A 24,085-nucleotide genomic window follows, 5' to 3' on the forward strand; every position below is an offset into this window, starting at 1 on the left:
GTACAGGTTCGTGTGTCCAAGAACAAGACTGAAAGCATAGGACAGGAGACTTAGATGGCTGAAGTCCACAGAAACCTTACTTGAAGAAAGGAAAAGAAGGATAGGGTGGTTGGGAAATAGGATTGCCGTTAAGTAGGATGGATACCCCGAAAAAGTGAAAAAACTCCTTCCGCATTTTCCTAACTAGGGGAAAGAGTGAGCACATTGCACTGAGTTTAAGGAACAAAGATGGTGAGACAAAGGAGTTGGGGAAGAGCAAGGTAACTGAGAGAACTGTTATCTGCATAACCTGGACACACCTCCCAGACCCATACCAGGAATTTTCTTTGGGGCCAATCTCTATTTTCCCTCCTGTCCCTATACTAGTATATCACTATGAAATACTTTGTATATAACTGAAACAATAAGCTAAGGTTTGGGAGATAGCCAAAGAAGTAGAGCACATGCCTCTCATGCCCTGACTTCGATTCCTGCCACCGACCTTCCCTCCCTCCCGCAGCATAACGGAGTGGTGGTCCTCTGCCAGGCCCAAATACCTGGCACCTTTCAATCAATGGGGTCTGAGATTTCATAAAAACTTCATAAAATATGATACACATGCTCTCAACAACCTTCTTTTTATATTTAAAACATAACTACATACACATTCACTCTAATTTTCTACATTGATGCATTTATGGAATTGAAAGTTAATATTTTTAATAGGACAGGTGGAAAGTAGCTAGCAGAAACTGCCTTTCACATATATGCAAACAAAAAGTATTAGAGAAGTTGTTATTTAACAGCTAAGGGCCTGCCTAGAAGAGGAGCACCGGGGCTGAGAATTCCCTGTGCAAATGGGTTATCATGCACTCGGGCCTTCCTGTGCTATATGCACTGACCATGCACTCACGCCTTCCTGCCCTGGATACAACCATCATGCACTTGCACCTTTCTGCCCTGGATACACCCATCATGCACTCTCGCCTTCCTGTGCTATATACACTGATCATGCGCCTGCGCATTCCTACCCTGGATGCACCCATCATGCACTCACATTCCTGTACTAGATGCACTAAGACCCCAGCAGCTCTGCCACTGGAGTCTCACAGCACGCAGTCTGTGATTCCAGATGCTGAGATTTCTAGCCACATGTGTCCATGCAACACACACAAAAAATTGAGTTCAAGCAGCATCACTAAAATCTGTGCAAGTGCCATTGCCATAAGGTACAATCATCAGTGAGAAGCCCCAATGAGTATGAAGGCAAACACTACAAGGACAGAGTGCAGACCTCAGCGAGCACCTCTGCAATGTGCAAACACAACAACCTAATGTGGGAACACTAGCAAGCACGACAGCTCAAAAAGATGTGAGCCCAGAAGCCAGGTGTGTGTGTGACCCCCAGTCACTGCAACAGTAACTACACCAACAGCAACAACACTGGAGGTAAAGGGGAAATGGAAAGGGAAAAAAAGAATACAAATTAAATATGAATCTTGTACAACAAATCTGAAATCTAATTATCTAGAGAATACACACATTTAACTTAAAATTCACAAGTATCTGCCATAAGTCTAGCTATAAGGCTGGAGAGAGAGCACAGTGGGTAGGATGTTTGCCTTGCACGCAGCCTGCCAGGTTCTAACCCAGCGCTGTCAGAAGTGATCCCTGAACAGAGCTGGGAGTAAGTCCAGATCACTGGCAGGTGTGGCCCCAATCTCCCCCAAAGCAAATCAAATTTTTTTAAAATCATTTTTAATTGCAGGATTTCAAAGACAATTTTATAAAGCAGGCAGAGAAATTTCAATTCATTTCTTACTATTTAAATGCTTCACTAGTATAATCCTCTTCATCTCAAACTACTTCACTAGTAACTTCTTGCTTTCTATTTCTATTCACGTGAACACACTTACCTGATCATACTCTGAAGCACCAGGATAAAGTGGCCATCCCAGAAACAGCTCGGCTATCACACAGCCCAGTGACCACATATCAATAGCTTCACAAAACGGCAATCCAAGAACAATTTCAGGTGCTCTAGCAAAAACAAAAGTAGAAGATTTAAAAATAAGCATTTGGAAAAACTAGGCTTACTGAAGTTTTTTAGTATCAAGTTCACTGATTTATGAGACCAAAAAATTTTCGGTATAAAATCTATCAACCAGAACTCTTGGGACAAGAGAAGCTTTAGAATTCAGAATTTTTCCCATTTCCATATACATTAATAATTCTTAAACATTTACAACTCTAAAACATTATAAATACAATAATTCTGAATAATTTCAGAATAATAATTTTGGAACAAAACATAAGATTCATATATGCTACAATCGAAATAAAGGTTTAAATACTTAGATCAGTTCCGGTCTTGCCAATAAATTAGTTTATATCGAACTCAAAAAACAATTTTTATTTTTAGAGATTTATGAATTTTGAAATCATGGATAATGGTTCACAGGCTGACTCTCTTACAGTATGGATGAATTAATTAAATGGCCTGGTCAACAAATTACCTTTTGTGACTGAACTGCTTTCTGCAGAGACAGCAGTTGACAATACAAATATAGATCCAATCTATTAACTAGGATTCAACCCTAGTTCCATCATTTAAGAGCTAAAGTAGTTACTTAATCTTAGTGCCTCAGGTTCTTAGTAAGAATTCCTACTGCCAGAAATTGCCCTGCTTGCATGAAACTGACCCAGGTTTCATCCCCAGCACTGCATATGACCCCCAAAAGTCAGATGGCAGTGATCTCTGGGCACACAGCAGAAGTAGCCCCTGAATACAGCTGGGTGTGGCCCAAAAGAATGCCTATTGCACAGATTTTTGTTTTATTTTGGGGTCACACCTGGTGATGCACAGGGGTACTCCTGGTAGTGCTCTCAGGGGACCATATGGGATGATGGCAATCGAACCCAGGTCGGCCACCTGCAAGGCAAATGCCCTACCCGCTGTGCTATTGTTCCAGCCCCCAGCACAGATTTTTTTTTTAAGGTGTAAAAAGGTTAATAGCAATGGCAGTTATCATGTTAATGATGTTCAAATATTAAGGTCCCAACTAGTGCTTAGTTTATAGTAAACCCTATTACAACTTTTTTTTTTTTTTTTTTTGCTTTTTGGGTCATACCCAGCGATGCACAGGGGTTACTCTGGCTCTGTACTCAGGAATTACTCCTAGTGGTGCTGGGGCAGCCATATGAGATGCCAGGGATTGAACCCAGGTCGGCTGCGTGCAAGGCAAATGCCCTAACCACTGTACTCTGGCCCCTAAAATTACAACTATTATACCAAAACTTTGAACTCTAACACTGGAGAGAGAGAGAGAGAGAGAGCAATTTACATGCAGGAGACCCAGGGTTCAATCCCCAAACACAGAGCAAGAAGTAACCCCTGAGTACCCCAAAACAAAAACATATGGAAAAAAACCTTGAACTCTGTTATTTATTCATTTTCATTAGTGTTCCAAGTGAGGTGCCTAATCCTGGGGATCTGTATATAGTATTTAGTCTGTATATCTGTCTCTAGACAGTATTTAGACAGATATAATATATAACATATATATGTATATATTTAAACAAATCTAAGGCAAAATTACAATTTCCACTTATAGAAGAGGAAAACAAAGAAAGATTGAATAACTTGTCCAAAGTCAAGGTTAACAAATGGAAAATTAGAACCTGAAACTGGCAGACTGGTGGCAAAGCTAAGTATACTAACTAGCCATTAAAGGCAAAAGGATATATCTATGTGGTATGGTGTATATAAATAGCATCTTCATAACTAAAATTGAGATGAGTTCAAAAAAGTATTAACAGCACCACTAATATTAATGATCATATGCCATTTTAGCAGACTATGCGCAACAGACCACACAGTCCAAGACCACCACAAGGAACAACCCCAATCACAGAACCAGAAATAGCCCTCAAGTGGGAGGAGGTGATGCTGAGAGATGGTCAAGTGTTTTATATGAGACCCTATCAGAAACAGTAATGTGAACCACAGCACAGTAACTTAAAAAAAAAAGAGCTTCTCATAGTAGACTGGCCATTGGAAGGCAAATGGGGAGAGGGGGCATTGGTAGAGGGAAGTGGACACTGGTGAGGGATCTGTAATTGAAACAGTGTATGACTGAAACCCAACCACGAATACTTTGTGGTTTCGTGATGACTACATTTTTTTAAAAATCTCCCTCAAACACCAGCTGCTGTGGCACAAACTACCTCACCACTCCTAAAAAGTAATAGTGGAGCCATTTAATCCTTACAATAATCCAATGAAAGTAAACATTACTATTAAATCAATTTTAAGATGTATATTTTTTCACATTTAGCATCTCCAAAAATAAGATTCTTGCAAATGGTAGTAAATTTTAGTTTTAATGGCATTGCTTCTACTTGGTGTGTAATGTTCCTCTTATCTGTGGTATCTTATACTTTATCTAATTAATTTTATTTTACAGGTAAAGAAACTTGGAACTAAGAGATTAATTTGTGCATGGTCACAGAATACTAAATGATGGAGCCCAGGCAAGTCTGGCTCCAACACCTATGTTCTTAAACACTTTATCATGTCAGGTAGAGAGAAGGCTCACATGCCAAGTGCTTGATCTGCGGGAGGCCCAGGTTTGATACCTGGCACTGCATGGTGCTCAGAGCACTACCAAGTGCACTCCCCCCAAAACAATGTCCCTTTCCCAAAATTATTTCTCCTTTTCTTCTAACATAAGAATCTGAATCCATAAAGACACTCCAATCAAACTCCCTCACTTAATACAGAGCTGAATGGAAAAGATCTCTTCATAAAGAGATCTCTTTGTAAACAGGCCAGGTCTCCTCAGGGAGTGCTCAGTTTCCCAAATTATACTTCAAGCAGTGTGTGCTTACATTGATTTGTGTATGCCCTGAAGTGGAAAGTAAATAAAGGATAGGTAGACAGAGAAGAAGCAAAGGAGGATGAAAGATAGCTTTCTAATAAGAGTCTCCAGAGAAACAGCAAAGTGGCTTAAGAGCACTGGCCTTGCAAGCATATAGTCATGAGCTCAAATGCCACATGTGCTAAAGGTAGTTCCCGAAGCTCTGCTACTGAGCCTCACAGCCCAACTATGATCCCTGGCCCCACCACAATTTCCTATCACACACAGACAGGCATGGGTGAGTACCACAAAGAGGGGTGTGACATCCCCTCTCGCCCAGAAAACACAACTAAAAAGATGCATGAGTGACATGGCCAGGAAGTTCACTCTCTGGCAAGCACTTGTCTGAATACTGCAGAGATCCCCAAGGAGAGGTGTGGGGGTGAGGAGAGTGGGAGAGGCACACCATTGTATGCCTCAGTAGGTGAATAAGCCACATATTACTGATGAAGTTTCAGAGTTCATTACTAGTATACCCTAACTAAGTGTGTTCACCCAGCAAGTAAGTGTGCAAGCACTGCAACAAAAGAATGCAGACCTCAATGAGCACTGAGTTAAATGTGAGGGTATCTCAATCTGGTATGCAACTCCCAGTGCAACTCCCACCATAGCAGAGGATGAGCACCTCCACAGCCAAGTGAATGTGAGATCCAAGACAACAGCAACAAAGAAGTCTGGAAGTGGGTGAGGGGTCAGAAATAAAGTTAAGTAATGGTTTGGGGCTTTGGGGTGATTGGGGGGAAGGGATGTGGATTTTGGTTTCGGGGTTACACCTGTTCAGGGGACCATATGTGGTGCCAGAGATCAAACCTAAGTTGGCCATGTGTGAGGTACACATACACTATCTGCTGTACTGCTGCCCTGGCCCCAAAATTTAAATACTGTTTTTTTTATTGAGGCTATAAAACTAGAGTATCTGTTTCTTTTAAGGAAATAGACTCCCCCAAGTAATTACAGTAGCTAGATCTTAGAAAACAGGGCTCAGAAAATAGAAGACTCCACCAGGTCCAAAAACTTCCCCAGTGCTTGGCTAAAAGTACAGCAGAAAGCTTGCTGAAACTTACACTGCTTGGCACCAGTGAGGGAAGTCATTAATACCTTCAGTACTAGCTGATGAGGACTTGGGGCTTTGTTAGCTAAAGAAACAGCCTTCAAAAGTGGGATCCTGTTGCAGGTGACTAAGCCACACATTACTGATGGAATTTCAGAATTCAATTAAACCCAAACCACTGTAGCATGTTTCTGTAACAGCATAAGTTTGATAGCAATAAGAAATGGGATGAGTAGGAGTACCAAAAAACACAAAAGCTCTTCTAAAATTGAAAGGGAATAAAAATGTTTACTTTTAAGTAAGCAGAAGAATCATTCACTTCCAAAATCACAACAGTGCCAAAACTTAGCTAGCAGGAAGAACGCAAATGGCTTTGTGCCAAAATAAAAACTGGGTTTAGAACATTCCTAAGCATCAACTGAAAAGCAGCTGATTGATTTTGTCATTCCCCCACTACAGAGAGAATTAAGCCCAAAAGGCAGGGTCACAGGAAGGGGTCAAGCCTCTAACAATTTACTTCTTTTAAAGGGAGCAATAATATGTGATCAGTGTGAAGCTTCTAAAACCTAGTTTCCAATCACTGAGCACATGCCATTCCTAAAGAACACTAAATAGGACATAATCAGTATAGCTATATGGAACAAAAAGCAATCAATGTCATTTGATATTACTGTAGCACTGTCACTGTCACCCCATTGTTCATCAATTCGCTCAAGCAGGCGCCAGTAACGTCTCCATTTGTCCCTGTCACATGCTAGTGTAGCCCGATGGAGTATTGAGGGCCCTTTCAGGATCAGGAGAACGAGGACCATCATTATTACTGTTTTTGGCATATCGAGTATGCCATGGGTAGCTTGCCAGGCTCTGCCGTGCAGGAGATACTTTCGGTAGCTTGCTGGGCTCTCCAAGAAGGACAGAGGCTTTTGGGGCAGCCTCTAATTGCCTTTACAGGTGTTCCCAGACTACCGAATATAAGCTTTTGGTCGACAGGCATGCTGTAATGATCTGCATATAGACAAACACGCACCTGCCTGTGTCTCTGGGCAGCACCTGGGACATCTGCGGCCTCAGGCTGATCTCCTTGAGGTTGATGGAGTGCGCCCGGAGGTTGCTGAGCAGCTGGCAGAGCAGGACCTATCTAGGAGGGTCTGTGCCAGGTCGAACACTTGTGCCAAGTCCCAGGTCACCCAGTGGTTGGCTGACAGCAGCCCACAGTGGATGAGCCACTGAGCACATTTGATATCACTGTAACACTGTCGTCCCATTGATCATCAATTTGCTCGAGCGGGCGCCAGTAACATCTCCATTCATCCTAGCCCTGAAATTTTAGCAGCCTCTCTTTACTTGTTCTTCCCAGCAGTGCCACATTGGAGGCTCTTTCAGGGTAAAGGGAATGAGATCCATCAATGTCACTGTATCTGGCATATCAAATATGCCACGGAGTTTGCCAGGCTCTGCACATTTGATATGCCAACTTAAAATTTCTTTAAACTGAAAAATTTCGAACCCAGAGCAAACCAATGTAAAATGACTTTACAAATGATTCTCCAACCATTTTCACCACTTTACTCTCTTTCTGCCCATCTCAAAGCATAAAATCTACCTACTAGATGTTCTGTCCATCTCCAAGCATCAAATCTATCACAGTCTAGCTTTCTGCATCTGTAGGTTAGGTGAAACTACAATTTCAGTCACACAAAATTAGACTGCTTTCCTAAAATTAATTTGAAATATGGTTTTCTTCTCTAAGCCCTACCTTTCTATGTATAATAAAGTGAGCTCAGCTTTAAATAAAGACCAGGAATTTTGTTCAGAATGAAGATGCATTAATTTGTAAGTATGGCAAACCTCTGTCCCCAAAGCACAAGCCCCAAAGAGAGCAACTTTTCTTGGAAGCAGTCTTCATTTACATTTATGCCAAGTTTAATGTGAAGTCCATTATTTCCACGACCTGGGTCATTTAGACATGGCCATGGCCAATCAGTGCAGGATGATAGAAAAAACTTAAATCAGCTCTTCTGGCATGTTATCAGCAAAATGAATCAGTATAAATTAAAAAGGTAAGAGGAAAGCTAGCTTCAAAATCAGAAGTAACTAGCTAAGAAGTTTGCACAAAGGGTTTCTAAAAGGCAAAAAGGATAAAAATTTAACAGACTCTCGCTAGAGTGACAGTGAGTAGAGCATTTGCCTTCCACGTGGCCAACTCGGGTTTGATCCCTAGCACCCTAAGGCGAGATCCCTGAGCACAGCCAGAAGTAAGCTAGAGTAATACCTGGTCTTGGCCCAAACATACATGGGCATGGCTCAACCCCTTCACCCCCAAAAAGTAATTTCATAATATCTTATTTCTATTGCTCTGCTGTTTTTCAATGTTTTCTTTCTTTCCTTTTACATTTTTTCTTGGTTCCATACCTGGCAGTACTCAGGGGTTAGTTACTCCTGGCTAGCTCAGGGGACCATATGGGTCACCAGGGATCGAACCTTAGTTGGACATGTGCAAGCAAGCACATGGTACTATCTCTCCAGCCAGTTTTAATTATTTCTGGTGCCACAAGAAAATGTAATTTGTCTTTGACAGGGTGGACAGAAAGTTATGAACACCTGCAAGAACTGAATAAAGAAAACCTCAGCTTCTGAACCCTCCACTGCAATCACCTTCTTACTTCCCCAATGCTCAGAGCCGTGCACAAATTTCAGTGCACCTGTGGAAGGGCTGTCTGTATATGCATGCAGCGGGGTGTTGTGGGGGCTCAATGGAGAGCATCAGAAGCAAAAAGTAATTACAATAAAATTTCCAGACCGTGAATAAGTAAATGGAGGTGAAATTCTCAAAATTAGCCAAGATACATAGGGCAGCAGAAAACCAAAATCTAAATGCTTTCAGTTTTATTATTCCATCTCACTGAAGTCTTATAAAACTATATAAAGATGTATAAAAAGAGTAGATTAGAAGACTTACCATTATGATAACAATATTACCCAAAAAAAATTCAGTGCAATCCCTATCAAAAGCCAATGAGATTTTTTCACAGTCATTTATATGGGATCCCAAGGAATCACAAATAGCTAAATAACTCTGGCAAGCTACCTGTGGCATATTCAATATGCCAAAAACTGTAGCAACAAGTCTCACAATGGAGACATTACTGGTGCCTGCTCGAGTAAATCGATGAACAACAAGACGACAGTGCTACAGTGCTACAGTGCTACAGCTAGAATTAAATTTTTAACTGGATGGTGACTTTGGGGTCCAGAGGCATCTTTGTGGCATGTTGCTCTCTTCCTCTTCAAAGGTTTATTTGTGAGTCTCTAGTTCATGGCTGCTAACAAGCTTAATGGTGCCAGAGGTAGTTTGTGGGTGTGACTGTCAGGCTACCAGAAGCCCAGGGAGATGGGCAAGGTCACCCATTCCCAACTCTGTGCAAACCTGGAGTCACAAGTCCTACGTGTGATTTTTTTTCAGCAGATTCCCTCATGGATAAGACTCGCCTGAGCCCATGGAGATCGGCCATGAGCATGGTGGCAACTGAGTTCTGGAGGTTTTTGGTTGCTGGGGCTCTGTTGGGATTCACCCGCCCCACTCCCACCCCCATGAGCTGACCAAGATGAGACAGCCTGGCACAGGGTCTAGTGGCATCTCTATGGCTGTTGCTCTCTTCCTCATCTGAGGTTTATTTCTTCTGAGTTCTTTTATAGGCTAAATGCGTTATTTTGGGACAGGGGTCACAACTAGCAATGCTCACTATGCAGATCTCAGAGGACCTTATGTGGTACCAGGGATTGAACCCAAGTGGGTGGCCTACTAGGCAAGCACTCGACCTGCTCTCTCTGGCCCTGAAATATGTTACCATGTTATTTTCACATACAAAAATTTTAGTTCAAATTTCCATCTCCTCCAAATCTATCCATGGCATTGTACATGTGAGACATAACTCCTGAAAAGTACAGTTTTTTGGATTATGTTTCTTTTGTCTAATGTTTCATTGTTTTTCATTGCCCTAAGATTATTATACTTATTATTGCACTGATTTAATACTAAATTTTTTTATTCAATCACCTTGAAATAGAGCACTACAAAGCAGTTCATGATTGGATTTCAATAAATGTTCCAACACCAATCCCTCCACCAGGATAATTTCCCAGCACCAATGTCCCCAGTTTCTCTCCCACTCTCCCACCCAGCCAAGCCACCCTCTACCCTAGCCTGCCTGCCTCTAAACTGCGCATCTCTCCTCTCTTTCTTCTCACTCATTTTAGGCAGTATGCATTTGTAATACAGATGCTGAAAGGTAATCATGCATATCCCTTTACCTACTTTCAACACTCATTTCTTGTCCACAGTGATCATTTCCAACTAATGTTGTCATAATGGACCCTCCTCTACCTTGACTACCCTTCACTACTCGAACCCTTGTGGTAATTTCCAACCACTGACCAGTCCTCCTGGCCCATTTTCCCTGGTCTTGGATATTAGTTTCATTTTTCCTAACAGCTGTGTAGTATTCCTTTGTGTAGATGTACCATAGTTTCCTTTATCCAGTCATCTGTTCTATGGACATTTCTCAAAAAACTAGAAATTAAGCTCCCATTTGACTCAGTAATGTTTCATTTCTTGATTGGGTAAGAGTAAGCCTTGTATTTCATGCTTGACTACCAAATTCCTTTAAGTTCCTTAAAAGGAACTGATAAATAAGGGCTTAGAAAGTCTTTCCCAGGTCAGAGATATAATACAGTGGGTAAAGTGCTTGTATTGCATTGGGCCAACCAAGGCTTGATCCCCAGCATCCCATATAGTCCACCAAGCACCACAAGGACTGATTCCTGAGTGCAGAGCCAGGAGTAACCCCTGAGCATCACCAGGTATGGCTCCAAAACAAAACAAACAAAAAAGCCTTTCCCCTCTTTTTCCAGTAAAGCTTAATTACGAATAGTCAAAACTTTATATAATCACCATTTAAGCACTGTCACAATAATTAGTTTATGTTAAGAAAAGTAGTCATGTCGATATGATACTATACCTAGAGAAACTTAAAAGCTCTAGTAAGAAACTCTTAGAAACAATTGACCTATACAGTAAAGTCGCAGGCTATAAAATCAATACCCAAAAATCCATGGCCTTCCTATATGCAAACAATGAGACAGAGGAAAGGGACATGAAAAAAGCAATCCCGTTCATAATTGTGCCCCAGAAAATCAAATACCTTGGAATGAGCTTAACTAAAGAAGTAAAGGACCTCTACAAAGAAAACTATAAAACGCTACTCCATGAAATAAAAGAGGACATGAGGAAATGGAAACATATACCCTGCTCATGGATAGGGAAAATAAACATTGTCAAAATGGCAATACGCCCAAAAGCATTATACAGATTTAACGCGATCCCTATAGGGATACCCATGGCATTCTTCAAAGAAACGGAGCAAGCAATCCTGAAATTTATATGGAACAATAAACGCCCACGGATAGCTAAAACAATTCTTGGGAAAAAGATGATGGGAGGCATCACCCTCCCCAACCTTAAACTCTACTACAAAGCGGTAACAATTAAAAAAACATGGTACTGGAACAAAGGCAGAGCTGTAGACCAATGGAACAGGGTGGAATATCCCCACACACAACCTCAAATGTATGATCATCTAATCTTTGATAAAGGTGCAAGAGATGTGAAGTGGAGCAAGGAAAGTCTCTTTAACAAATGGTGCTGGCACAACTGGACAACCACATGCAAAAGAATGGGCTTAGAACTCGACCTGACACCATGCACAAAAGTCAGATCAAAATGGATTAAAGACCTCAACATCAGACCACAAACCATAAGGTACATTGAAGACAAGGTAGGCAAAACCCTCCACGATATTGAAGATAAAGGTATCTTCAAAGATGACACGGAACTAAGCAATCTAGTAAAAACAGAGATCAACAAATGGGACTACATTAAACTAAAAAGCTTCTGCACCGCAAAAAATACAGTGACCAGAATACAAAGACTATCTACAGAATGGGAAAGTGTTAGGGACTGCTCAGGACCCTGAACTAAAGAGGACCCCGAAACCTTTACCCTGGACAAACCGGAAAATTCCATTACCAGCTTTGCATAACCTGAGGCACAGGTGCCCTTGTGACAAAGGAAATAGCTAAACTCAAGAGGTAAAAGTAGCCCAGGGCAGTTAACTAAGAGACCCCAAAAAGCCCGTAAAGTAGAATGCCTTCCTCTACACTAAAAGCCTTGTGCATTCCTCCTGACAGATGCTCCTGCCAGATAAACCCTTGCCTTCCTCTCCCCACTATTTCTCAACCTACTCTTGGAGAATGTTGTAGGCCCACTAAAGTACGCCCCGAACCTTTCCTTATTTGGTCTGAGAAGACACTTCCCTGATGATTGACAACTTATGTACCAACCCCCTGCTAAGAAAAGTCTAAAACCAGCATGGCTGTTAATAAAGTTGCCCTTGATTGGCATGTGTCGTCTTGGGCCCCCTATTTATTATCCTCACTAGTTTTATTTCAGATCGGGACCGCTCTTAGAATCCACCCAATTAGGAGCGCTTTCCACTGTTGTCTCTCCGCGGGCCGGAGAGATCTCCGGGGGAACGCGCAGGAAAGGATATTTACACAATACCTATCAGATAAGGGGTTGATATCAATGGTATATAAAGCACTGGTTGAACTCTACAAGAAGAAAACATCCAACCCCATCAAAAAATGGGGCGAAGAAATGAACAGAAACTTTACCAAGGAAGAGATACGAATGGCCAAAAGGCACATGAAAAAGTGCTCTACATCACTAATCATCAGAGATGCAGATCAAAACAACCATGAGATACCACCTCACACCACAGAGACTAGCACACATCCAAAAGAACAAAAAGAACAAAAGCAACCGCTGTTGGAGAGGATGTGGGGAGAAAGGGACCCTTCTACACTGCTGGTGGGAATGCCGCTAGTTCAGCCCTTTTGGAAAACAATATGGACGATTCTCAAAAAACTAGAGGTTGAGCTCCCACTTGACCCAGCAATACCACTGCTGGGAATATATCCCAGAAAAGCCAAAAAGTATAGTCGAAATGACATCTGCACTTATATGTTCATCGCAGCACTGTTTACAATAGCCAGAATCTGGAAAAAACCCGAGTGCCCTAGAACAGATGACTGGTTGAAGAAACTCTGGTACATCTATACAATGGAATACTATGCAGCTGTTAGAAAGAATGAGGTCATGACGTTTGCATATAAGTGGATCAGCATGGAAAGTATCATGCTAAGTGAAATGAGTCAGAAAGAGAGAGACAGACATAGAAAGATTGCACTCATCTGTGGAATATAGAATAATAGACTATAAGACTAACACCCAAGAATAGTAGAAATAAGTACCAGGAGGTTGTCTCCATGGCTTGGAGGCTGGTCTCTCATTCTGGGCAACTCAGAGAAGGGAACACCAAGTAAAATGTGGTTGGAGGTCAAGTGGGGGAAAGATGATGCGGGCCGAATATAGACTAGAGACTGAACACAATGGCCACTCAACACCTTTATTGCAAACCACAACACCTAATCAGAGAGAGAGAACAAAAGGGAATACCCTGCCATAGTGGCAGTGTGGGGTGGGGGGAGACGAGACTGGGGAGGGTGGGAGGAATGTTGGGTTTACTGGTGGTGGAGAACGGGCACTGGTGAAGGGATAGGTTATCGAACTTTGTATGGGGGAAACATGAGCACAAAAATGTATAAATCTGTAACTGTACCCTCACGTTGACTCACTAATTAAAAATAAACTATTAATTTAAAAAAAAGCAGTCATGTTAGAAGTATCAATCTTGGGGCTGGAGTGATAGCACAGCGGGTAGGGCGTTTGCCTTGCACCCGGCCGACCCGGGTTCAAATCCCAGCGTCCCATATGGTCCCCTGAGCACCGCCAGGGGTGATTCCTGAGTGCATGAGCCAGGAGTGATCCCTGTGTGTTGCTGGGTGTGACCCAAAAAATTAAAAAAAAAAAAAAAAAAAGAAGTATTGATCTGGATGTATACAATATCTGGATGAATCAAGGTTATTCTGAAAAAACTAAACTAATCAAGTGAGTTCAAAATATATCGTGAATGTTAAGACAGAAAGACGTTTCTCACAGTCATTTTATCAAACTCTATTATGCAAGAAAGAAAATACAAAAGAAGAAAATATTGCTAGAGTTAGATCTGGCATTATTCCCAAGCACTTTACCTGCCAAGATTAAGAACTTGGGAAAAACAACAGCATATGCCCAAATTCATTACAAATAAGCAAACATCTCTACATATTTAGAACAAGAGCATTTTCAGTAGGAACTAGAAGTAGAAACAGCCTTCAGATTCAGACTGAATTATATTTTCTAAGGGTAAAGAACCAAACATATTGTCCTATTTCTACCTTATTATCTATAAATCAATTATTACATAGAACCCAAAATATGCTATGTAACATATGTAAAATACAAGGACAGCTTTCCAAACAAAGATATGCTTTTCAGCACTTACCACTTACCTATAGTAACGGGACTGTAAGTAGGTTGAGCACACAGCTTTGGAAACATGACTGGCAGAACCAAAGTCAATGACCTTCACTCGGTAGGGCTGGCGCACAGGATCAACCAACATAATATTTTCAGGTTTAAGGTCAGCGTGAATTAGCCCGAGACTCTTGAGCTTCATCAGGGCAGTGGCCACCTGCTGTAAGATTGGTCTAATGTACTTGAGTGGCAGTGGACTGAACTTGTTCTGCTTTAGGAAGTCATATAAATTCTGCTCCAGCATCTCGAACACAAGGCAGGTGTGATTCTTATGCTGAAAGCACTCGTAAGAACGCACAAAATTATACTCATCGGCATTTTCACTGCTTAAGCGGGAAAGGATGCTCACTTCAATCTGTCCTTGTCTGGCATAGGAAGGATGGTTCTTCAAAATTTTAATCGCCACAATTTCCTTGGTGCTCCGCTTCCAGCACTTAGCCACTTGTCCAAAAGTCCCCCTGCCTAGAAACTCCAAGACTTCATAGCTATTGGTCATAGAGCAAAGGATCTCGTGCTGGACAAGCTGGTAATCCCCTTCTCCGCTGGAACTGCTACTCTTCGTGGTCACAGTGGTGGTTGTGGCAGCAGCACCCACCACAGTCCTGTTTTGCAGCATGAGAGGGGGATGTTCTTCTATGATCTGCACGCTACCGTTGCTGTCAACTTCCTCACTTTTTCTTTTCAGTCCACATTTTTGATATGGCTCAAGTAAAGAAACGTTGCTTCTGTGAGTCAGAGTTTGGCTGCTCTGAAAGGTCGAAGTAGCAGCACTGGCGGAGCTGTCGGCGGCTGTCACAACAATGTGCTCCACTGCGGGAGCTGGGAGGAGGAGACCCTGGTCGTAACCAGGAAGGTTGAAATTTGCTACCTGGTGAGAGGAGTTTGCTTGTCCTTGAGTGGCTGGGAGGGTTTTGCTGTGGGTATAATATTTGTCGTTGCTGCTCTGTCCTGAAACATCCCAGCCAGAGGGTTCTATTTTCAATTTCTTTGCACTGCAGAAGGCACTCGACGACACTGATGGGGGGGAAAACACCTGCAGCTGTGATGCCATACCTACAATGAGAGAAAGGAAGAATTAGACCCTCAATTGAGAGAAGAAACTCTTAGCTTGCAGAGGAGCCAGGAGTAACCTCTGAGCATCACTGGTTGTGACCCAAAAAAAGGAGGGAAGGAGGAAGGAAAGTGGGGGAGAGAGACAGAGACAGAGAGATAGAGAGAATGAACATGAGGCCAAAGAAGAGCTGAACAGGCTGAGTATGGTCACCCAAGCACCACCAGAAAGGTACCCCAAGCACTGAGCTCAGAGCAGACCCTGAGCAACATAGGATGTGGTCTCAAAACAAAAACAATAGGAATGACCATCTAAAATGATTCCAAAAACAGTAACAGTACCAAAAATAACTTGGATGACTGATCACTTACAATATGGGAAATAAAGAGTCTAAGCACTTCATCTGCATTATTCTTTAATCCTTACTACAGTCATTTGGAAAACATACTACCATTATTTCCATTTTACAGATGAAGGAACTGAAGCTCAGAGAGGTTAAAGTAATTTGCCCAAAATATCATAACGATTAAGTGGTATCACTGGAATTCAAATCCAGGCTCTTTGGCACCAGAACTCATTCTACAGCTGTCTTCATTCCTGCCCTGATCAACTTTTTAATTATTTAAATTATTTACTTTTAGACACAGAGGGCCTAGTAGAGTAGCTTAGGGGCTTAGAGTGTCTGCCTGAGGTGTAAGAGCATGGCTGCTCTGTCGTCTGTGATCACCAGCACGTGTGTGTGCGCGCGCACACACACACACACACACACACACACACACACACACACACACACACACACACACACACACACACACACATGAGCCCCACTACAGCCAGGCATGTGTGCACCTTCCAAAGAGATGTGTACTCTGGCAGTTAAAAAGATGTGCAGGTGTCACAGCCACAAAGTTCAACCAGGGGTTGAAAAAAACAGTCCAGCAGGTAAGGCATTTGTCTTGCAAGCGGACAGACCGGCGTGAATACCAAATACCCCATATGGTCCCACAAGCCCGCAGGAATGATTCCTGGGTGCAGAACCAGTAATAAACAATAAACCCTGAGCAGGGCCGGATGTGACCCAAAAATCAAAAAAGAAAGTATGATCTCTTGTGAGCACATGTGCAAGCACCACAACGAAAGGAGTACAAAATCCAGAGAAACGTGAGAGTGTGCAAGTACACAGCCCAATGTGTGACCACCCTGCCACCTCCACAGGCACCACATCATTTAAAAAATACATGTATACTCAAGAACAACAATTCGGTGTATGTGCAATCCCAAGTTATAGCATATCAATCACCATGAAAAGAAGTGGGAAGAGGACGAAAAATAAGTTAATAAAACGGGGGCCTCCTACGCAATACTCAGGGGCCCAAAGACCCCCCGTCAGCCATTCTAGTCAACCCTGTTGGTAGTTCAATTACCAGGACCTGAGGAAGCAATACTACTTGGGCCTGACAGAGATTGCCTGGGCCACCTCAGCAGGGCTGGAAGTCTCCAGGGTCATACTCAGCAGTGAGGGGGGAGAGGAGGGTGGGGTGGTCCACCTGTTACCAGGGCTACACTAGGTAACAACTGGAGGACCAAGTGGTTCCATGGATAGAACCAGTATTGGCTACATGTAAGGCATGTACCTTTACCCCTGTATTATCTCTCCAGCCTTAAGAATTTTTAATAAAAAACTGTGAGAAATAGCTCAGCAAGTTGAGCACATTCTTTCATGCAGGAGGGCTGAGCTGAAACTAAGACACGATCCCCGATCACCCCAAGCACCCCATTATCTCAGAGCCAACAAGTATCCTCCAGGTATGTAGAAGTCAGCAAGCAGTATCAGGTATAGTCCGAAAATCTAACTTAGACATGATGGAATACTGATAAAACGAACAAATGATCCAAATGTGGGGATGATATTCAATATCATTAAGTAATGTCCAAAAAGATAATGGATAGAAATAAGATGATAAATATAACAGACAGGGTCAGAAAGATGATAGAGAGGTAGAGGTGCTTGTCTTGCACAGTTGACCCCAGCACCGAATGTGCCTAAAGCATCACCACGAGTATCCGCTAGCCCCACAATCAGGAGTGAGCCCTGAGCACCACCAGGTATGGGACAAAATAATAGTAACAAAAATAAAGACTCCTGCTTAGATACAAAATATGAGAAGCACAAAGCACAAAAATAAAAGAGGCAGGGCTTAGCAGTAAGTCCGGCTGGTATAAAAGGCATGATATTATTCTTTCAAAAGTTAATTCAATCTTAAGCTATATCCATAAAAATGTCTGGAATGCAGTGGGAAAATTAAAAGTCATGCCCAACTCCTAAGGCTGAACCAAGAAGACCTGGAATACCTGAACAGCCTATCATCATCAAGGAAATTGAAACGGTAATAAAAAGTCTCCCCAAACAAAAGTCCTGGCCCAGATGGATTCACTAGTGAATTCTTCGAATCTTTAAAGAGGATTTGCTCCCAATCCTCTTTAAGCTTTTCCAGGAAACTGAAGAATCTGAAATATTCCCAAACAGTTTCTATGAAGTAAATATCACTCTGATACCAAAAGCAGACAGAGACAGAGATACCACAAAGAAAGAGAATTACAGGCCAATATACCTGATGAACACAGACACAAAGATCCTCAACAAAATCCTAGCAAACAGAATCCAACAACTCATTAAAAAGATGGCACACCATGACCAAGTAGGATTCATGTTGGGGACTGGCCTTGGTAGCCCCTGCTTGTTTCCTCTGAGAAGGAAATGAGCAGAGGGGAAACTGGGCCTGTGGGAGTGCCATGCCCTGGCGGCTGACCCTGTAAAGCGGGGCAGAAGGGAAAGCTGCACCTGATCAGCCTTAGCTGGGCCAAGGAGCCAGCCACATTCTCGTCCCTCAGAGTTCAAGGAACTGCCCGCATACACAGCTGCAAAGCAGAATAACAGATAATATAGCTTGCTTAACTTGTAACCCTTGGCTTTCCCATGGAGTGTTCACTGTATATTATAACAGAAAATGAGCTTTGGAATAAAGTTGCTGAATGTTTCATACAGTCCTCCCTTGTCCAGCCTTCAACTCTCATTCCCTCTCTCTGGCCGAAGTTCAAGTTGGCTGCACAGGAGGCAGCAGATTCATCCCGGGGATGCAAGGATGGTTTAACAATCGAAAGCCAATCAACATAATCCATCAAATCTGTAGCACTGTAGCACTGTCATCCCGTTGTTCATCAATTTGCTCGAGCGGGCACCAGTAGCATCTCCACTGTGAGACTTGTTGTTACTGTTTTTGGTATATCGAATATGCCACGGGTAGCTTGCCAGGCTCTGCCATGCGGGCGGGATATTCTCGGTAGCTTACCGGGCTCTCCGAGAGGGACAGAGGAGTCAAACCCGGGGCGGCTGCATGCAAGGCAAATGCCCTACCCACTGTGCTATCACTCCAGTCCATCCATCATATCAATAAAAGAAATGACAAAAACCATATGATCATATCAATAGATGCAGAGAAAGCATTTGACAAGATCCAGCAGCCATTTATGATGAAAATTCTCAGCAAAATGGGCATCAAAGAAACTTTCCTCGATATAGTCAAAGCCATCTACCACAAGCCCACGGCAAGCATCATTCTCAATGGGGAGAAAGTAAAAGCCTTCCCTCTAATATTGGGCACAAGACAAGGTCGCCCACTCTCACCACTCCTATTCAAATAGTACTGGTAGTACTTGCCATAGCAGTTAGGCAAGAAAAAGATATCAAGGGCATACAGATAGGAAAGAAAGAGGGCAAGCAGACAATATACTATACTTAGAAAATCCTAAAGACTCTACAAAGTCTTTATTGTTTAGCTCCTAGAAACTATTGTTTCTAGCTCCTAGAAACAATAAGTTTGTAAAGTGGCAGGCTATAAAATTAACACCCAAATATCCATGGCTTTCCTATACACAAATAATGAAAGAGAGGGGCTGGAGTGATAGCACAGCGGGTAGGGCGTTTGCCTTGCACGCGGCCGACCCGGGTTCAAATCCCAGCATCCCATATGGTCCCTGAGCACCGCCAGGGGTGATTCCTGAGTGAAGAGCCAGGAGTGACCCCTGTGCACTGCTGGGTGTGACACACACACAAAAAAAAACCAAATAATGAAAGAGAAGAGACATTAAAAAAAAAAGAATCCTGTTCATAACAGTGCCTCAGAAAATCAAGTACCTCGGAATCAGCTTAACTAAAGAGGTGAAGGACATTTACTAGGAAAATTTCAAAACACTACTTAATAAAAGAAGACACTAGGAAATGGAGACATATCCTTTGCTCATGGATAGGGAGGATTAACATTATCAAAATGGCAATACGCCCCAAAGCACTATACAGATTTAATGCAGTCCGTATCAGGATACCCATGACACTTTTCAAAGAAATAGACAAAACACTCCTGAAATTCATATGGAACAATAAACCCCCACCAATAGCTAAAGCAATCCTTGGAAAGAAGATGGGTGGCATCACCCTCCCCAACCTCAAACTGTACTACAAAGCAGTAGTAATCAAAACAGTATGATATTGGGCTAGAAACAGACCCGTAGACCAATGGAACAGAACTGAATATTCTGCCACAGACCTCAAATATATAATCACTTAATCTTTGACAAAGGAGTAAGAAATGTGAAGTGGAACAAGGAAAGCCTCTTCAACAAGTGGTGCTGGGAAAACTGAATAGCTACCTGCAAAAAGATGAACTCTGACCTCTGTCTAACATTAGACAGAAAATTCAGGTCAAAGTGGATTAAAGATATCAATATCAGACATGAATCCATAAGGTACACGGAGGAAAATGTAAGCAGAACCCTCCATGACACGGAAGCTAAAAGCATCTTTAAGGATGAAACACCACTGATCAAGCAAGTGGAAACAAACATAAACAAATGGGACTGTAGCTTCTGTACTTTAAAAGAAAAAGTAACCAATATACAGAGTGCCCAGAGAATGGGAAAGAATATTTACCCAATACCCATCTGCTAAGGGATTAATATCCAAGATATACACGACACTAGTAGAATTGTACAAGAAAAAAAACCTCCAACCCATCAAAAACTGGGGAGAAGAAATGAACAGAAGCTTCCTCAAAAAAGAAATACAAATGGCCAAAAGGCACATGAAAAATGCTCCGTATTGCTAATCATCAAGGAAACGCAAATCAAAACAACAATGAGATATCATCTCACACAACAGAGACTGGCACACATTCAAAAGAACAAAAGCAACCAGTGCTGGCATGGATGTGGGGAAAAAGGGACGCTCTTTCACTGTTGGTGGAATACCGACTGGTTCAGTCCTTCTGAAAAACAACATGGACATTCCTTAAAAAACTAGATATTGAGGGGCTGGAGTGATAGCCCAGCAGGTAGGGCGTTTGCCTCACACGCGGCCAACCGGGGTCCAATTCCCAGCATCTCATATGGTCCCCCAAGCACCAGCAGTAATTCCTGAGTGCATGAGCCAGGAGTAACCCCTGTGCATCACCGGATGTGACCCAAAAACAAAACAAAAAACTAGAAATTGAGCTTCCATAGGTCCCCACAATACCACTTCTGTGAATATATCCCGAGGGTATACAAAAATACACAGTAGAAATGACATCTGCACCTATATATTCATTGCAGCACTGTTCACAATAGCCAGAATCTGGAAACAACCCGAGTGCCCGAGAACAGAAGACTAGTTAAAGAAACTTTGGTACATCTATGCAATGGAATACTATGCAGCTGTTAGAAAACATGAAGTCATGAAATTTGCCTGTAAGTGGATGGACATGGAAAGTATCAGGCTAAATGAAATGAGTCAGGAAGAGAGGGACAGACATAGAAGGACTGCACTCATTTCTGGAATATAAAATAACATAATATGGACACCCAAAGACAGTAGACACAAGGGGTAGGAATACTGCCCCATAGTTGTAAGTTTTTCTCATGAGCTGGGGGAGAAGGCAGCTGGAATAAAGAAGGGATCACTAAGTCAATGATGATTGGAGGAATCGTTTGGGATAGGAGATGTGTGCTGAAAGTAGATAAAGGACCAAACATGATAACCTCTCAGTATGTATTATAGACCATAATGCCTAAAAGTAGAGAGACAGTATGGGGGGAAATTGTCTGCCATGGCGGCACAGGGAGGAATGGAAAGGGGGAGTATACTGGGGACATTGGTGGTGGAGAATGTGCACTGGTGGCAGGATGGGTGTTTGATCATTTTATGATTAAAACTCAAACATGAAGCTTGTAACTGTAACTCACAATGATTCAATAAAATAAATAAAAACAAAAAGCCATGCCCAAATCACATAAATTAGTGTCTAGTTTTATCTACTACATTATAAGAGGACTGTGAATAAAATGAACAAAAAAACACTAATCGAGATGCAAAGCCTGGAAAAGATCTTCTGAAGAATTACTGGTTAGCCCTTTGGATCCGGCTGCGGAGCGAGCATGATGGAAGAGCCCGAGGGAGCGCCCTTGGACTCCAGGCAGCCCACCGAACTAATGCCGGCATGGGACCAGAGACCCCACGGTGCGCTGAAACAGTGGGAACCGGGCATCCCCCAATTCTTTTAACCTGTCTCTCTCTCTCAACTCCTCCCTCCTGAGCACAGCGCAGGATCCGCGGTTTTCCTGAGCGCAAAATGGAGCCGGCGATCCAGCTGAAACAGGACGCTTTCGCGCGCTTGCGGGAGACCCCAGGGGGCGGGGGCGGCGACCCCCGCCCACCGCAGATAGATATTTAAACCCACCTCCCCCACGTGTGCTTCCCTTTGGATCCGGCTGCGGAGCGAGCATGATGGAAGAGCCCGAGGGAGCGCCCTTGGACTCCAGGCAGCCCACTGAACTAATGCCGGCATGGGACCAGAGACCCCACGGTGCGCTGAAACAGTGGGAACCGGGCATCCCCCAATTCTTTTAACCTGTCTCTCTCTCTCAACTCCTCCCTCCTGAACACAGCGCAGGACTTCTCCATCTTATGAGCACCATAAAAGGGTAAAAGTTTGTAGTGATGTTATTTTTGGTTGTACTTTCCCTGGACTTTATACAGAAACCCAAAACCTAATGTCATCTTAGCATCAGCAATATGTAATGGTTCGCTTTTAATGGGTCGGACTTTTGTGGGAGATCCTAACAAGAATAGTAAGTCTGTTGCTGAAATATTGAAGGCAATCAAAACGGTAGCCATCTCTCTAGACTAAACTAAGCTATATCCCCATGCCAGCTGAGAAGAAATTTTCTTCTTTCTCGGGAAGAAACGCGGCGTGTCGTCAACTACAGTGTGATGTCCATTAAGCAAACAGACCTGGTGGCGTGGGAATGGGATATAAGGGGAAAAATTATGTACATGGAACAGTGGGACGCTGGTGGAATCTTGAGCCGGAGCCGATACCAGCGCAAGACCTTCGGTTCCAGAAACTGCTTGCAGACACTCTACTAGTCTATCAACTAAGCCAGAGCCCCACGTCTGCTGATGACGGGAAATAACCATCCTTTTCGTTTTTTTTTTTCCCTTGTCAGGCAGCGTGGCGATTACTAAACAGGCGTGAACTCGGTGGCGCGGGGCAAGGGGGAAAAAGAAAAGTTATATAACAAACAGCGGGACTTAATATCTCTATATTCTTAGCAGTGGAGAACTATCAAATGCCTCCTTGGCAATAGGACTGCTTTTCTTTTTGGGGGGAAACCCCAACAACGGTAGGGAGTTGTGTGTTGAAACATGGAATGTAATCGAGATAAGGCATAAACGAAGTGAAACTTATCAAGTACAAGGGTGGGGACTGGGGAGGTGGGAGGGGGCGGCAGGTATACTGGGGGGGTTGGTGATGGAGGATGGGCACTGGTGAAGGGAAGGGTGTTTGAGAATTGTATAACCGACATAATCCTGAGAACTATGTAACCCTCCACATGGTGATTCAATAAAATTAAAAAAATATAAAAAAAAAAATAAAAATAAAAAAATAAAATAGTTAACAAACTCAAAAAAAAAAAAGAATTACTGGTTAATTAATCTTAGAAAAAATAAAGGGAAAACAACTGAGAAGGGCCCAAGGTTCTGTCACTGAATGTCCCGCTGACACCTCAATAAACCCAGTTATTACCTTCAGAATAAAGATCACTATGTCAGAGCAAGTCACTTCATATTTGTCTTCTCCCCTGCCAAACATAAAAACCTCAGATACTCTGGGCTCTATGCCATCTTACTTTTCATGTAAGTCTATAAGTATACTTCCCAGGATTAGACATTTGAAAAAAGATTCCCTAATCTTTCTAATCCACTCTTCTCTCTCTTGAATTTTAAATCTTTCTATTCATACTGCAATTTAGTTTGATATCTTACAAACACTCAAATTCAGCATGTACAAAAAGAAAGGCAGCAGTCTCCAGCCCACCCTAGTTTCTCAGTTATGAGATATAGCCATATATATGCCCAACAACTCAAGGCAAAATTCGGGTGAACAAGTCAGTTTCCTCATCTAAAAAAATTCAGATATTAAAACCTACACTTCACCTCATAGGATTGTTCTAAA

The 24,085-nt window shown here is 42.6% G+C and overlaps 1 protein-coding gene across 5 annotated transcripts in view; it reads right to left on the bottom strand.

Moving 5' to 3' along the window:
• The window catches only part of HIPK1 (homeodomain interacting protein kinase 1), an 89,573-nt gene that overhangs the window by 54,573 nt on the left and 10,915 nt on the right, over window positions 1-24,085 (bottom strand). For all 5 annotated transcript variants that reach the window (XM_055137478.1, XM_055137477.1, XM_055137475.1 and 2 more), the window contains exons 2-3: window positions 14,461-15,538; window positions 1,896-2,019 (exon numbers count right to left, since the gene is read on the bottom strand). In XM_055137478.1, coding sequence (XP_054993453.1) covers window positions 1,896-2,019; window positions 14,461-15,536 — 1,200 coding nt within the window. In that variant the 5' untranslated portion in view covers window positions 15,537-15,538. The remainder of the gene's footprint in view (window positions 1-1,895; window positions 2,020-14,460; window positions 15,539-24,085) is intronic.

The sequence above is a fragment of the Sorex araneus genome, chromosome 5 (genome assembly GCF_027595985.1).
Source record: "Sorex araneus isolate mSorAra2 chromosome 5, mSorAra2.pri, whole genome shotgun sequence".
NCBI lineage: Eukaryota > Metazoa > Chordata > Mammalia > Eulipotyphla > Soricidae > Sorex > Sorex araneus.